The 17159-nt window shown below is 42.5% G+C and overlaps 1 protein-coding gene across 1 annotated transcript in view; it reads right to left on the bottom strand.

Annotated features, from left to right (window-relative positions):
• Positions 1-5013: 5013 nt before the first annotated feature.
• LOC130192414 (multiple C2 and transmembrane domain-containing protein 2-like) overlaps positions 5014-17159 on the bottom strand; it is a 47179-nt gene continuing 35033 nt past the window's right edge. The window contains exons 12-23 of the mRNA XM_056412394.1: positions 16227-16320; positions 16016-16118; positions 15740-15842; positions 15474-15575; positions 15278-15352; positions 14121-14240; positions 11177-11290; positions 9723-9761; positions 7682-7791; positions 7332-7441; positions 6938-7035; positions 5014-6058 (exon numbers count right to left, since the gene is read on the bottom strand). Of these exons, the coding sequence (XP_056268369.1) occupies positions 6011-6058; positions 6938-7035; positions 7332-7441; positions 7682-7791; positions 9723-9761; positions 11177-11290; positions 14121-14240; positions 15278-15352; positions 15474-15575; positions 15740-15842; positions 16016-16118; positions 16227-16320 (1116 nt within the window). The 3' untranslated portion in view covers positions 5014-6010. The remainder of the gene's footprint in view (positions 6059-6937; positions 7036-7331; positions 7442-7681; positions 7792-9722; positions 9762-11176; positions 11291-14120; positions 14241-15277; positions 15353-15473; positions 15576-15739; positions 15843-16015; positions 16119-16226; positions 16321-17159) is intronic.

Here is a 17159-nt window from a genome sequence, read left to right as displayed (position 1 = left end):
CCTCTCTAGGACTCACAACGGGAAGGAGTTTTTTCCCCCGACGCCTCCTTTATCTTCCTCTCCTTTCAGAGTGTCAGAAATGCAGCTGAAATATCTCTCCAAAAAGACAGCACAATTCCCAATGCCAAACCTTAATCACGGTGGCTGATGAGATTGAGGGGGAGGGGATGATGGGGGTTTGAGAGAAAACACACATTCTTTTCACAATTCATCTTTACACTTTATATGAAGCCAGGATTCAAGGGAGGCGTAGTCGGTTTGTATACCATAATCAAATTGAACAAATTAGAGTCCATATTTTCTTGGAACAGGAGGATATATCAGATCCTGGGTACCTAGTTGAACACCAATTAACACATATGTCATTGGGTTTTAAAAGGTATTACAGAATCAAGCTGTTTTCAAGGGCAGGACTAAAAGGAATGCTTTTCATCAGGCTGTCTCCATTCATTTTTAAATGAAGAAAATTATACAAGATTACGACAGTTGCATCAAACTGATATACAACTGCTTAAGTGAAAATGGTAAATACATTTGCATGTATGCATCAGTAAATGTTGTTACTGGCATTGTCATGATGTGTTTTGTACAATAGCTTTGACTATTTCATACGATTTAGTATTCTTCTTTTTCTTTTTTTCGACGAAAGCGCAGTCTCAGACACGGCCGCCGCAACTTGTCCCACAGGAACCTATTACCATCTTCTACATATGCAAGAGTTTCAATAAGCCGTCTATCATCCTCACAGAGGGACACGCAGCTTTGGCTACAACTTCAACAGCTTGTCATAAAATGCGCACAGGGGATTTCAATAACGCAGGTCGTCACAGAGTGAAAAGACGATTTTTGGGTCGCACACATTTCATTTTAACATATTTACTTTGGTAAAGGTTGCTAACTTTGGTAAAGGTTGCTAACAAGCCATTTGTAAACGAACACCATTAGTGTAGCTGAAGAGCAATGTGGCCCACAAAGAGGATAAAAGGGGAGGGGAGGGGGTACTTTTAGGGGATTATATGCTTTGTTTAAAAAATAGGTTTGTCTGTAGATTCCTCCCTTCAGAGGTTGTTTCAGGCCTAGCAGACGTACAGCTCAACCCACAATCCCCCTGCAGACACACCTGTAGAGGAGAGTATAAAGAACCTGGACTGAACTGAGTCAGACATCAAGCTTCAAGGAGTCTCTCCAGAGCAGCTCCTCCAGACCGAGCCTGAAGATGACTCCCTCTGCCAGCCTGCTGCTGGACCTCTCTCAGGCACTTCCTCTCCAGGAGGACGGAGGAGGAGGAGAAGAAGAAGCCCCAGACACCGTGGACATCACCACCAGTATTCTGACCTTGAACATCATCCAGCACGAGATCAACCATGTTCTGGGCTCCAAACATCAACCGACTGATGGCCGACAACTTCCCCAAGCAGGTCACCAACAATCTGAACACTCCCTACGACGACTCCTCCATCATGCACTTCGAAAAAAAACAGCCTTCTCCATCTTCTTACCCCCCTCCTCAACCCAACGTCCAGATGAGCCAGAGGCAGGGCATGTCCTGCTGGGACATCGTGAGGATCAACACAGTGTTAATAACAATGTATCCAATTAAAATGTCAATGTCTGAAAACAAGTTTCTGTTATAGCCTAATATTCTGCAAAAAACAGAAAGTAAAATATCAAATTGAGTCAATGAATCTGTGAAAACACTGTAATAAAACAAAAACATGTGACATTTTTCATTGTGTTGGTTTTGGTATTTGTTACTTATGCATATCAGCTCACACATTTATTGCATACACTAACACAATAAGGTCTGAAGCACTAAATAAAACCTCCACAATTATTCCTCAACCAGTTTCATTTAAGCTATGATTTTGGTATTATGTATAATTGAACACAGATTGTGTATCTGTGCTACCTTCCAATGGGCATCTGGAAACACAAAACGACTCAATAAAAAAAAAAGAATGTTTGAAAATGATTGATCATCAACAGTTTAATAAAATCCAGGTTTAAAATAGAAATTAATACATTTGGAACGTAACGGGAGGTGTACATAAAGACGGAGGACTACTTGACTTCTTCTACAGGGCTGTGGCGGGGCTATGCTATGTCTGGGACTGCGGTATCTATTGGTGAAGTTCTCCACTAACTCCTCCCTTTCCAAGCATGTCAGGGGACTGCGTGGCCTTTGGGAAGCTTAAAAAGAGAAAAAGGCCTTATCTAGAGCTATGGTTTGTTTTGTCCCTTTTGGGCTCCTGTAGAAACATGGCGGTGCAACATGACGGGCTCAGTCCTTATGTTGATCTGAACGGCTCAGTCTAAGGTATTGTTCACCAGATAGTTATGAATATTATATTACATTTTATAGATTCAGTTTTTCTATGTTTATTTTGTCAACGACATTCTTATGTTGTACATTTCTTTTACATTTACTTTGATATAATAACTTTAAACAGAGGCATCCCACACATCATGAAGACCAATCTTGCCTTCAAAAGGTTTAACCCTTGTGTTGCCTTAGGGTCATTTTGACCCGAATCAATATTACACCCTCCCCTCGCCTTTGGGTCATTTTGACCCGATTCAATGTTTCACCCTCCTGTTACCTTTATATTTACTAACATATTTTACCCTTTGGGTTCAATTTGACGCCAGCAATTAAAACCTCCAGAAAATTATTAGAATTAATATTGTTTTCCAAGTTTAAGTGTGAGGCACTTTATGTTTGTTTGTTGACTACCGAAAGAACACCGACATTAAACATTGAATGGGGTCAAATTAATCCTAAGGCGGGGGGAGGGTGTAATATTGATTCGGGTCAAAATGACCCTAAGGCAACACAAGGGTTAAATATGGCATCACATATAAAATATCCCTGTAATTGTTTCTTGGAGGGCATTTTGAAGTGTGTCGCCCTGTAGGTATTTACTATACAAGTCAAGATGCACTCTCTGGGAACTCTTTATAGATTCCACAGTGGAAAGATTGTTGATAAAAATTAGTAATAGTGAAGAGGCGTCTGAAGCAAAGCCAAACAAAACACCAACAGAAGGGCCAACTTATTATCAGTGGAGTGGTCTCTCACAAAATAATTTTGCATTTGCTCCGTCAATCAGAGCGGTCGGCTGTCGGAGCCTCGGGTTCTTCTGGATCAAGGGCTTCGGTATTGGCCTGCTCCGGGAAAACATAGTCGCCCCACAGCCTCTGGGCAGCAGCCCGGCGAGTACACACTGCGCCTGTGATTTACCTGGCTGGACCACGACTCCCTGAAGGACTGTCGGCCCTCTGGGGAGTGGTGGGGTGCATGTGAGCCGGTCACACGGTCAAAGCCAAGCTCATTACGGAGAGTGGCGATTGTTTAACGTGGATAAAACATTTCCAAACATCGGAACTTACGACGAAAAAGTTGATCAAGGAGACGTTAAAACGTTGGCGTTGTAGGACTGTGACAACACATTTAGTGTGTGTGTATACCACAACAGAACACTACAACACTTATTGGCTGCTTCTTTTTAATTCCAACAAAGACGGAAAAGCCGTAAACTTTATTAAAACACATTATCAGATTAACAGTTGCTAACGAGACATCAACAGCAAAAATGGTAATGATAACAATCCTCAGAACCATTTCATGAGCGATGCTTTGAAACTGAAAAAACAAATGAAGAACAGAAAGAAGGAGTTCAGTTATGATTTAATGCCATGCCCTATTTACCCTAATTTCATGAACATTTGTATTTTATCATAATGAGACTTGAATGCCGATACAGACGCTCCAGCAGCCAGAGTTAGAGGGTGAAGTGTCATCGATCCAAAGTAAGCAACCAACCAGTCCATCAGGCTTCCTGTCAGTGTGGAAACCACTTCCTGCATTGTTCAATAGCAATGTGTTATGCTGGTAACCAGTTAAATACTATGTTGCCCGTTAGACCCCTTCATGCCACCCCTCCCCCACAGCTCGGAATTCTCAGGTCCGATATTGAGTTATAACAAGTCTTTTGAGACCGATCAGCCGCTCTATTTGTGGCTCATCAGAATGCATGTGCCACATCACGTTAGTCCCCACGTGTGAACCGGATTTTACTTGGTAATTCTGAGGCGTCTGGCTGCCTATACATATTCATGCTGAGCCTATAGGTGTCAGATTGAGATGTCCTTCCGGTGTCCTTGACAGTGGTTTATTAATATTGAATACCTAAGTCAACATTATAACTAGATGAAGACATACGCAGGTCATCGTTGGCCACATTCTCCATACTCTCCGTCCGCAAGACAAATCATCAAATTATTGTTTATGGTTTACACATATTTGTATAATGTATTGAGCAATTAAGGAATGTTTAGTTTATTTCACTGGAGATATGATCAATGTTATTTTAAGTACTTCTCAATTAATAGACAATTCTGAATGCTGACATATTTGGTCTCTAATCTAGTCAACGCAATACATTTGTATAGCATTTGACACAAAGATGATGGGCTTTCATATAGTAGGAGAGCAGTTTCTCCAATGTCACTAATTTCTCATTTAAGAAGTGCTGACTGAGAGCCCACGCGCTCTGACTTACAAGCCATAAATCCCAGGGTATTACTCTGAACGCCAACATCTTAACTATTCCAATTCTCCAATCCTTAAATTGGTGCGGCTGTTGTTGCTCGTGGCTGGTTTTAAAATCTTCCCTCCTGCTCCCGAGCGGTGTGCACAGCCCGGTACCAGATAAATGTGTCTGGCTGCTGTGCCTGATAGGACGCTGGCTGCGGGCATCTCGTCACAGCCGCTGAGGGGAGGTCGCCGAGGTCCTCCTGCTCGCGGCGACGCCCAAGGGCCGTCGGCACAGCGGGGAGCCCGGATGCCGGTGAGGTCTCGCGAAGCCTCGCTTCATGAAAGCCTAATGAAGAGACGGGGCTTGGAAAAAGTGCTGCTAGATGCCCACAATCCTGCAGCTCGGGGAGTACAGTGTGCAGGGGAATTCACAGTAGACACGGCACAGAGCTCAGACACTGGGGCGCAAAACATAGTCAAGTGTGATTGGGTGTATTTATTGCCACTATAAATCAGATACAAAGTCTTCATCAGTGATTGTCATTAATAAAAAAAGTTAACAGTGTAAACATCTGGTCCCATCCCACTTGCAAGCAAAGAGTCAAATAAAACAGAGCACCCTCCAGGCAGGATAAATGAAAAGGAAAAATTAAGTGTAGGCACTCATATTTCCATGTAGAAATAAGTCCATGTTGAAGTAAAATCAGGCAGTCAATATTGTATGCACATAGCTCTTTATCTACTTTAAAAGGATAACGTAAGAAATAAAAGAATGTGACGCATATTATTTGCTACCAACTTATGTAGCTGTATGGAAAAAGGCACAATAAGTGTGACCTCAATTCATCTTAATGTTCAAAATCACAAATACCTTGTCCTTCAAGATGCCACTGATTTGTATGAAAACACCTATACAAAGTATCCATAATGAAATTTACTTTCATCTTGATATTTCTTTTCAAATGCTGGATAAAAGTATTGACTTCTATCGATGTAGATGAGGTAAAAATATACACACAAATGTTACATATACATCTTCATTCAGTATAATACAAATTATTATTTCACCTGGTGTCAGGAGGCCACACACAACCTGGGCCGGCACATATAAAATCAAGCAGCTTCTGAGTTGATTGGCTTATACAGTAATCTGTACAAACAACACAACATCTTCAATCTTTCAAAACAATTTTACAAGTCCCTCCGTATGGACTTCTTTGGTTGGAAAGTCTTTCGGTGCCGGTTGACACGAGCGGTACCGAGTGGCGAACGGCCACAGCGGATTAGGATTCAGACCTACCACGCACCCCGAGACGGGCAGATCCTTTTTAATTTTAAAAAAAATGGTTTATTTAATAAGGGACAGTGCACATTGATAAAAACATTGCAGTAAATGTGCCAGAGTTAGCCAAGAGGCTATTTTTCATCTGTAGTCCCCAGTTCATCCTCTGGAAACTGTTTGGAGTAGGAAGCCTACTCGAGTTTCTTCTTCCCGATGTCCATCATCTCACTGTAGTGAACCTATTAGGAGATGAAAAACAGAGAGAAAACAGAGAGAAAACCAATGAGGCATTACTTTTTGGTTCAAATTGAACCGCTTTTATTTATTAACTATTGCAAAAGATATACCATTTTCAATGAGGAAGTAAAGGACTGCCGCTACTGAGCTGGATGACCATGGTCATTGCACAGACAGTATAACAGTGGTCAGCTGAGAAACTAAAGAGAGTCTCAGTCACTAAACCCAGAGGCCCAGGGGCATCTGAGGAGGGGAGTGGGAGGCAAATGGGGTCAAACAGCTTAGAGAGAAAAGGACAGAGCGAGAGGGGGAGAGTGAAAGAGAGGGTGAGGAGGAGAGACGTCGACGGGTAAAAAGAGAATAGACACAGACGAAATAAAGGAATAAGATGTGCCACACATGAAAGGGAAGAGATTGTTTATTCAATTTAATTTTAATTTTAAATAAGCCATCAATGCAAAATCCTGCCACCTTTATGGCAATGTTTTATTTTTATTTTTTTACTATTAGTGGCGTACATATATTCTAGGAAATAAGCTCATTCTTATTTAGTTGATTCTGGGTGGATGTGGGTTGGAGGAGCGACAGTGTGCAGACTGATGGGGGCGGGGAGTTCATACAGGAGACACCAGCAGCGTCTCCTGTCCCGGCCTGGGAACAGCCTGCCCTGCGAGGCAGCCAGGCAGCAGACCTCCACCAGGGATGTATCACGACCGAAACACAACAGAAATTATACGGGGCTACATAATTATACAGCTGAAGCTAATTATACAGACACGAGTGATGAATGCCTGGGAGTTGTTTTATCAAAATGCAAAGCTCGCGGGCTCTGGGATTTGGGATTTGGGGCTTCCTGGCCGGGTGATCCAGCGGAGGCTTACCTTTTGCACATCTGAAGGCACCCTCGTCAGGAAATCAAGCACCTCATTGTTGTCAACGGCGTACGGTTTCCGTAATTTCTTGGTGAATTTATTGATACCTAAAACAGAAATTCACACCAACATATCATTAGCACTAGTCTCTTGTGGCTGCGCTCTTTGTTTCCACACAAACAAATACCGGCGGAGGAGACTCATGCTGTCCAAGAAATGTTGCACGGACTGCTACATCTTGTGCCTTTTTATTTATATTTTTTGCTTTTACCAGAAGACTTTTTACACTCAAGTACAAATGCGGACTAGACTAGTCCGTGGATAGATGGAATGATGCACTCAAATAAAATAAAGACAACGGTCCATACAAAACACAGGCAGCATAAAAGACAGCGAGACTCACCCCATATCAAAATGACGTAGCGCAAAGGGACGTAGTATGTAAGGATTGTTGCAATGACAAAGATCACGAACGCCAGGCTGGACAGGAACGGCACCGACCAGTTGAAAGTGCTGGAAAATAAAGACCACGAACATCAGTGTTGAGCAACTCGCACTCATTGTACATCAAAATACAGCACATGGAATTGAAGCCCCTCTAAGGCCGACCTTTTTTCATTTCATGTTGAATAATGACGTGACAGAAATGTTTTCATATTCAGGAAATAGTACATTTTAAGAAAAATTTATAATTACAATCCATTAAACACTTGAGCTGAACTACAAATAAATATGGTGAGCTGAAATTCATACTTTTTAATCCTTTCCCCGAAACTGGCCACCTCGTCCAGCACGTTTTGAACGATGAGGATGGTGTCTTGGACCATGTGGATTTTATCCATCAGCCCTTTTTTCTCTGATTCCTTGAGAAGAAAAACAAAACAAAAATACTTCATACAGTCCACAACAGAAAGTTCAGGAAGGTGCGTTAACTTTTTTTATGTAGTGGTGGGGAATTGTATTGAGGAGAAAGTAGATCATTGTCAGCAGATAATTGTATTAGAAATTCAAAAAAAGTACACCTACAAAATAAAAATAAATAAAAAAGGTTGGACCATCATGAATCGAATGAAAGGTTTGTGCTGGTTAAAAAATATTTTTCAATAATAGCCGGTGACAGACTGTCAGACACGCAGCTCATTAAATTACTTCTGAAATAATCATCAGTACCAAATAACAGATTAAAAAAGGAAGTAAAATGCCAGTACATATACAAACAATTAAAGAAACGGAATTGTTAGTTTACATCAATATAATTGTATTACAAAGATGATTTGGTCTTAGCTACTTTCAGAAACAAAAATAAACCCTTTTTTGATAAATAAAAGGTGAAAGTGTTATTTATCACACTGAATAAATACAAATATGAAGTAGATCAAATGTGATTCTCATGAATATCTCTATTTTAATTGGTTTGTAGTCATTTGTCAGCTTGACTGTACAACAATAGAGTGTTTACAGCTTTATATGGTCAGCGATATTAGAACATTTTTCCAATTCCAGATAAAGCTGTAAAAGCTCTCTCAAGGCCACGAATTTCATCCTAACCAGACTTAACAATAATACAAATAATAATAATGAGTATTCAAGTGTCTCCGAGAAAGACGGCAACACACTGAAAGACTGTGAGGATAAGAGCGTCTGCAAAACGTCAACGTGAAGGCAGATACTTCAACAGCGGATTGAAAAATGTCTTTTTCAAGTGAAGGCTCTTCAGATGGGGACTGGACTTAAAATTATGAAAGAGACGGGGGACTGTTCTCAGGCTAGTCCAGACCCCAGGAGGGGAGAACGGCTTTAAAGTAAACCGAGGAGACCAGACTCTCTGCAGCGAGAGTCAGACGACGGGACGGAGACGCCGCCGCATGTCCACATCAAACACAGGGAGACTGAGCGAGGGTTAGGGGACCAAAGGAAGGGCGCTGGGATCGGCGGGGGTGGTGGTTATCAGGGGACTGTTTACCGGCCAAAGCCATGGTCTTTGTCACCGGGTGATCTCTGCGATATACGTTTGCTTCTGCTCAGAAACGCGGTGGAGGGATTGCTGGCTCAAGGCCATCCAGATGTAGGAGAGGAGCCTGGGAAAAGAGCTGCAGAGGGGATCAGACATGAGATATTCCACAAGCACAGTGGCCATCAGGCTCAGAAACCACATGGAAGACAATTTAGTTTCACCGTCAGTCAAATATCCTCACTGCCCTGAACCACTTCAGCCATTTCAGGGTCATGTTCCCACTAAAACCAGGATGAGAACCACTTTACATCAGGTCGAAGCCGGTCATTTCAAACGTCCACACTCAACGTCCGTCATTCTTAAGGGATATTTCATTGCCTAAAAGCGTTGTCACACATTCAACACCAACTTTCAAAATGAGCTTTGAAAAAGCATGTCTAAGTGCTGTCATTAGTTCCATATTGATGGTATTATATGGTGCGTTAAGCTCAGGGACTTTCCCAAATGCAGCAGAACCTTTTCCCCCCACCCCGACATTAGCATATGAATGTGTTGTGACATGTGGAAACGGGCTGGTGAGGTCTTCATTAAGCCCAAATGCCTTTCGGTAAGTAAAAAAGAAAAAAATACAACTCGTGGCTGGCAGGAACCACAATGCTTGGGAGGATTTAGTACTGAATAAAGAGCTTAGTAAGATAAAATCATAGATCATAGGCAGACACCTTTGTCAACATGTCCAAATAAAGCCAACCTCTTCTCTATTCATCAAATATAGACATACAGATGCTTAATTAACAAATAACTGTAAAAAAACAACAATCAAAAATCATTTATACAAACCTTCTCGTCATCCTCATCTTCATCCCCCAAATCCATGTTCTGAAAAAAAAAAAAAATGAAAGTGTATTTATCGAGTTGAGATGTTGTGCACTAGACGTTGTCTCATGTTGACTGTGTATGAACTCCCGTGTGCTCATGAGGTTGTCATCTGACAAAGTGCAGGGATCAGCGGTGACCCTGAGGTCAGCCTCCAAAAACACTCTGCAGGACGGCCGACCGACGGGCCATGTCGGCTACGTTGGCAACAAGCCGGGGCGACTGCAGGACGACTCGCGCCGCTCTACCAGGGCGAACGCGTCAGTGATCTCCGTTGTTGGTATTGACGGTGGCTCACATGATTACTTGTATGTTGCGCAAAGTGACAAACCCACAGACATAATCAGCCGACTCTGAAGCTCCCGTCAGTTTTAGCATCGTTAAGCTCTCGTTCTCTCTCACAGCTTCGTCCTTGGCTGCAGCTACTCACACCACAGCAGACATGTTATGCTCCCATTATCGGACATCAGTGTCTCGTGATGTCACCTGTTTGCTGCCGTCCACGGTTCAATATTCTGTAGTAACGGCTCTGCAGCATATTCATTCACGCCGAATGGATTAGTTAATTGACTACATTAACGACAAAAAATTGAAATAATCGAATAACAGTTAAAATAATTGATCAATGTTTCAAAATGATTGTACATTTAATAACTTGAAGAACATACAAATTAATGGAGAGAAAAAAATAGCGGATTAATCAATGGTGAAAATAATCATTACAGCCGCAGCCCTACATGGTTGTAAATCAGCACATATTTCACATACTTCACGACACAATAAAGCACACTGTTGTCTGAACAGTGTTCTGTGTATGTAATTTGCTATAACCTATAGTCTGTGTCTAAGCGTGTACAGTAAATACAGCTGCTCCACACTGAGCACGGACGAGATGCAACATCCTTTTTTATGGGAAACGGAGCCCGTCTCATTGGGGGGGAAATTACATTTAAAAAGCACTGTGAATTGTGACCTTTTCAAAGCAGAGTGCTTACAACTTTGTCTAATATGACCAGTCACAACGAGAAGAGGGCAACAGAACAATTACAGCGGGGATGGGGGGGGGGGGGGTATTCAGGACAATAATGAAAAGCAGACGTTCACATAAGAAATTAAAGAAAATAACAGTGATAGTCAGGGACGAGCAAAGCAAATTAGCTTATTCTCTAATGGTATGATGCATTAGTCTATTCAGTGCGTTTTCTACGCTTATGTATTATGTTTTATCGTACTATTATGTAGCTAGGTGCATCTGGTTGCTATGGAAACAAACCAGCATTTAATTAGGAGGACACAATTTGACAGAGGTGGCTGTTTTTCTCCTAAATTAAATTTTTTATTAAATTTAAAAAAGAACGAGAACCGGCAGGCCACGAGGTCGATGGAGAAGAACACGGACGAGGCGGCTCTGGACTCACCACGTCATGACTGACCCAACCGGTCCGGATCAAGATGTAGTTCCACGAGATGACCAGCACCAGGACGAGGGGCAGCATGTACAACTCCACGTACAACACCGCCACCATGAACACCTGCAGGCAGAGGGCCACAGCGGTCAGATATCAGTGAGGTCGGACACACGGGGGGGTGGGAGTATGAAACAGGCTGCTCTTCATTAAGTCACAACCAAAGACATTTCCTATAGTTCCAGAGTCCCCGCTAGCTAAAGGTTGATCCAATCTGCTATCGATTTAATTAGCAGTGGTCAAGCTGATGAAGGCTACCCTGCCACTATCAAAGCCTTGCTTCCTCCGTACATTTTCACAAATTTTGCATACGCTGTGCAGGGCCACCACTTGGCTCAGCTGGACCGACTCTGCCTCCACCCCCTGTATATGCATTGACATTAACCACATACGTCTAATTGATCTGCCTCCCTCTCATCCTGGGTACATTAAAGCCAACCACGCGATGGACTGCAGCCACGGGGAGTCTGTGTGCGAATATGTCATTAACATCCGTGATGGCACTTGCGATGGACATTCCACCTGTGCGGGGCTCAGGTAAAATGGATAAGAGGGACACAGATACACAAAAAAGGCTTCTGGCACAGATAAATGGACTGATAGTATAATCCTGCCGGAGAGGCAGCGCTGGCCAAAATGGCAGCGCGCCACAAGGGTTTACAGGTTTTTATACGCTCATAAAAATAGAAGTGAACATCTGTTAAAGACATCACTCTCCTCTGAGGCACCAACTGACATAAAAGATGGCAGATCCCAACCCCCCCACCCCCCTACCAGCGCCACTACCAACATCGGCTTTAATGTGCAAAGAGCCAAGCATGCTCTAGTCTGTGTTATCACGCGCCAAAACCGGGCCTGGGAGAGCAGATGAAACCAATTCCTCACTGAAGGGGTTATGTTTTATTAGAGAGGACTTTGTAATGACTGGGAGAGCCGGGACAGAGGGAAAGCCAAGTCACGCTTTGGTGGAAATGTATACCCAGCCCATAAAGATTGCGATAACTGTAGCCCATTTCAGCCTGAGAGGCATTACACAGTCTTCCACAGCAAAAAGAGCTCTGGAAATACAATCCAGATCACAGACTGGGGGGGGGGGGGGAAGGGGGAAATTAAACTAGAGCTACTGAACTGGAGGGTAGCGCATATTCAGAAACGGGATTTCAACACTAATGCTCGGGAAGGGTTCGCATGGAACAGCGTTAATCCAGGAGCACAGAAATTATCGACATCATATTCATTGCTTTAAAGCTGCTGAATGGCAGCTTCTGACTATTCTGGATAACAATGGGATGGTGCTAAAAGTGGACAGGATTCATAAAGGCGGTGAACCATCATATCTACACAAACATTTTGCCGCCACATGCTACTGGTCCGACCCGCCCACGTGAGGCTGCAGAAGCGAAACCCCCGCGTGAGTTGCAATGAGCAATAGTGCTTTTGTTGGGGTTACTTCCCCCTGTATATGAATTTATCTAGAATATTTGTAATGACATGGAATATGTCTTAGATATTACTGATGCTATATTTCTAAAGTCACAAAAAAAGAAAAACGTTCACATTCAGGGTACATTATAGGTCAATGAAGAGGGGGTAGCCCCGCACGCTTGAAGCGCACCGCACCGACACGACTGACAACCGGCAGATGTTGCAGGTGTCCGGTCACGGAGAGGGAAGCTTCCCTTCAAAACTCTCATGTGGAGATATTAAGCAGGCATTTATTTCTCCTCACTGAGGCTTGAAATGGCAGGGCACGTTAGTGTGAAAACACGAGTACAGATGGCACTGTCTCTCAAACACTGAGATGCAGTGGGAGGACGTGTGTGCACATTGTGCGCTTGTTCATGCCTGTATGATTGAGTGTGTGTGTGTGTGTGTGATCTGTCAAGTAAAACCACAATATTATCCCTAATAATGAGCTGTATACTGTATTTATCTACAAGAGGGAGGGATTGGGTATTCCTAAAGATTTCTGTTTCATTTCGGTTACCTGTGCATTAACGATAGTGTCAATATTTCCCTTGTAGGCACTTTCTGATGACAGTACGCTGCCGGCTGACCCCGGCCTGGACCACACAGTTTCTACAGGTCCAAGAGATCCCAAATTACAAAACGAAATGAGCGACTCAAAGCTAAAGTGCGGCTTCTGTCTAGATAGCAGCTCTGTGCTGCAGCTCCCTTCTTTTTCCCTCACAGCAAATTGAACAAACTGTACTATCGGCTGGTGTACAGTCTCTCTTTTACGAGTCTTTGCAAAACTTTAGTGCCATCTACAGGACGCTAGTCGCAAAAACAAAAAGAACTTTGCATGACCTTGGTTGCCTGCATAGTTAATGCACAACTTGCTGTGGCCATTTAAAATCAAGCTATGATCTGGGAGAGAATGATGTCAAAAAGATCAGCACCAGCTTCACTTTACAGTTTAAAGACAAGGGGCTGGGAGGCTTCACCCGTGCGTCTGTCTACGCATTTGCTGAACACTTGTATTCAACAATGGGAGGACGGAGAATAAGCCTTATCTCTGAAGAGCCTTTTAATTGGACTTCATTCTGCATAATGGTGTCTAAATCAAACCGTGCGCAGATCGGACGAAGGGTTAATGAGTTGGCAGGGAAGGAGAACAAAAATAGACTCCATCTCGACTCCACTGGGACTCCACTCGCTCCAGCTGAGGCTTAACTCTGGATCCACGAGACACACAAACACCGAGAGCGTCCGCTCCAACGCAGAGACGGGGCCGAGTCTGCGTTTCCTGCTGAACCCAAACGCCACATTGATTAATAATCTCGCTGGGAGAGTTCAAGTCGGGTATAGCCAGACTGCGGTCGTCTTCCGCAGCTCGGAGGGAACACAGAGGGTAATGCAGATGGCATGTGGATAAGCAGTTGAGGCACTTCACCAATAAGGCTATAAGGCTCCTATGGACGCGCTCCCACTGGAAGCAGCTTTTGATGAACAGCCCAGACGACTTCATGCCCTTGAACATGTTCTGAATACGCATCACGTTCCTGCCCAGCACCTGGAAAAGATACAGAGACGTATTACAGTGGTTATGTTTCAAATGTGTAGAAAAGTGCTCAAAAGGATGTTTTCATCGTGATAACAAGAAATGTTGAGTCAGCTAGTGTCATAGTCGCGTAGATGGCAGGTTTTTGGCATTTATGAGCCATTGCGGTCAGGGGGCAAGAAATGTCAGTAATTTGACCTGATTTTGTCAACCAAGACTTTCAACATGAAAACAGAAAGGAAACCCCACACATTACGATCAGAGTGCTCAGTGTGTAAGCCAATTTTGGCGTTAGCAAAATGTATTGTCTGACAACAATGAGTCTTTGTGGGAAGTACAGACAGTCAGGCACCCTGTCTCGCACCCTGTCTCTCACACTGTATATCAAACTAATGTAGCAGAACAGTGGACACAAACTCAGTCCCAGTTGGGGTCAATTTAAGCTAAATTCAACTAATTCAGACAAAGTGCTTTTCAGAGAAAACTAAAGTAAAACGTTCAAAATGTTCATTCACAATGTACATTTTCAGTTCATAAAGGGCCAATCGATAACAATCATAAACAACTTTTCTTGTACTTCTTTCTATTTTTTAGCTTATATTTTTTTAAAGTTTCAATTATCTAAGCATCACATGATTATAGTCAAAAGTGCAGTGGCCTCTGACCCTCGTCCTCTTTACTATTGGTTGCTTGTAATATTTGACACTATGGAGTTAAGAGCTGCAGAGAATCATTTTCATTAGCAATTAATCTGCTCATACAATTATTCACTTTTTGTTCAATAAAATGTCAAAAAGTTACAACTTCTTGAGACCCATTGTTTTTTTTCTTCCTACCAACAGCCTGAACCCCAAACATATTCAATTTAGAAGACAAAGTAAAGCAGCACACATGCAGAACATATATATAATAAATCCAACTAATTGATTTACTAAAGAATGGATCCAGCTATTAAATGTGTTACCAAATGTATGTTTTTGTCTTAATGGCAAATGATGATTCCCGAAACCCGTTTTATACATAAAAAAGATATTGGCGCTGCATCAAACCTTTTTGGAAAATTTGGGATTATCTTCCATGATTATCTTTTCCTTTGGGTTGAAGGTTCTTAAACCGGCTCTCACCTAATGAGAAAAAGAAAAAGAAAGAAAAGTCATGAAGCAATGAGAAGCAGACAGAATGGGGGCCTCTGCTTCACAGCCATCGTGCACTTGTGTCCTCATTGCAGGCTGAACTTTTACTTACAGCATTAAAAAACACCTCCATCTCCAGAGTGACGCTGCCCTTCGACAGCACACCCAAATCCACTTTCTTCAGCGGGAAGGCGATCGTCTGTCCATTGTGGATCTGGGGGACAGAAAGGGCGTCAGGTGTTGAACTCACCCGTGAACCTGACCGTCAGTCATGCTGCATTACGTCTTAGCGCTGCAGTGCCATCGCCCTCTTCACTTTAATTTAGACACAGAGTGTAAATAGATGAGTCTATTTTCGGTTAGTGAGGTAGTGAGTACCGTGAGCAGGGGAATGGCAACTTTTCCGAGGAAGTCTGGCGCCTTGTCTCCATCGTCGTCAAAGATGGTCACCACCAGAACATCATGAATGTCTTTGACAGGGCTGCGGAGACAAACAAGGAGGCCAGGTTATCCTCAGCATACAGCACAAACTGTGGCCACAATGTTCCAGGATCGCTTTTCATATGTTGTGATCAAACAGAACACACACAACTTGCTTACATCACGTTGTGTGTGTTAATGAGAAAATATGGAAAAAGAGAGACTCAAACTGACAATGTGAAGACTTTATTCCATTCCGGGTGAAGGTTCTTGTAGACTGTGTGGGTCTGCATTCTGTCGTTTCCCAGCGCCAACACACAGAAGGGATCACTCTTGCCTGCAGAACACAACAGCAGAAAGAAAAAAAACACTTTCACACTTGGCTCCCTCTGTCCCGTTTAATGTAACAAAAGAACAAAGAAATAAATCAGAATGTGTGGCGTACCGTTTAAATCAGCAGCCAGCAAATCTGTAGCCCTGATAACTTTGATTTGAAGGAAACCAACATCATGGATATTTCTCAGGGACCTTCTCAAACTCTGTGGGGGACAGACCGGAAAGCGTGGGGGTTTGGACACATTAACATAAAACAGAATCCACCAGAGCACCTACTGCCACTTCATTAAAAAAATAATCATAGCATACAAGAGACAGACTTTCTTTTCTTTAAAGTGCAGCAGTGAGAAACATAATTGTTCAAACAATTCCTCACAATGTTTGGGAATCATGGAATAAAAAAAAACTAACCGCGTGTTTCTTGGCCCAGCTTTCCATTATATTTATTATTTCTTAAATGTTTTATTCACAACATAAATAACATATATTAACAGAGTCTGTACATGTGTATAAATTAGCCATGTAATACATATCATTTGGACATTCATAGATAAATACACAGCATTTAATGCAGATTTTATTAAAGAAATGAATTTAAAGAAGATATGGTAAGTGTCACCGAAAAATGTTTTGGGGAATCTATGTCATCTGAGATTTGAGACCGAGTCAACAAAAAGCATTTTTGCTCGCAATAATCTTAAACAGAAAACAGCTTTTTGCTCCATACACGACATTTAGTGATTCTGGGATTTTTTTGCACCGCAGTAGAAAGATTTCTCTTCAGTGGCGGACATGGAAAGTCAATATTTAACTTGAATACACAAACATATGTATTGAAGACATATGTTCTCAAAACAGGCCTTGCTCCTAATTGCATTGCCGTGATTGATTATCCTTCTCAAGGAAAGAGATTGGACTTTAAGTGCAGCTTTTGATAACAGCATCTATTAACACAGATTGTAATGGTCGGTTATCTTCACTGGTGTCATACATATGTATCTCCCCTCCCATTTGTACATCATGAAGCATGGTTTATTGTGGG

Source organism: Pseudoliparis swirei, chromosome 4 (genome assembly GCF_029220125.1).
Source record: "Pseudoliparis swirei isolate HS2019 ecotype Mariana Trench chromosome 4, NWPU_hadal_v1, whole genome shotgun sequence".
NCBI lineage: Eukaryota > Metazoa > Chordata > Actinopteri > Perciformes > Liparidae > Pseudoliparis > Pseudoliparis swirei.
The sequence above is the reverse complement of the archived record's forward strand: the minus strand, read 5'-3'. Positions and strand labels throughout refer to the sequence as shown.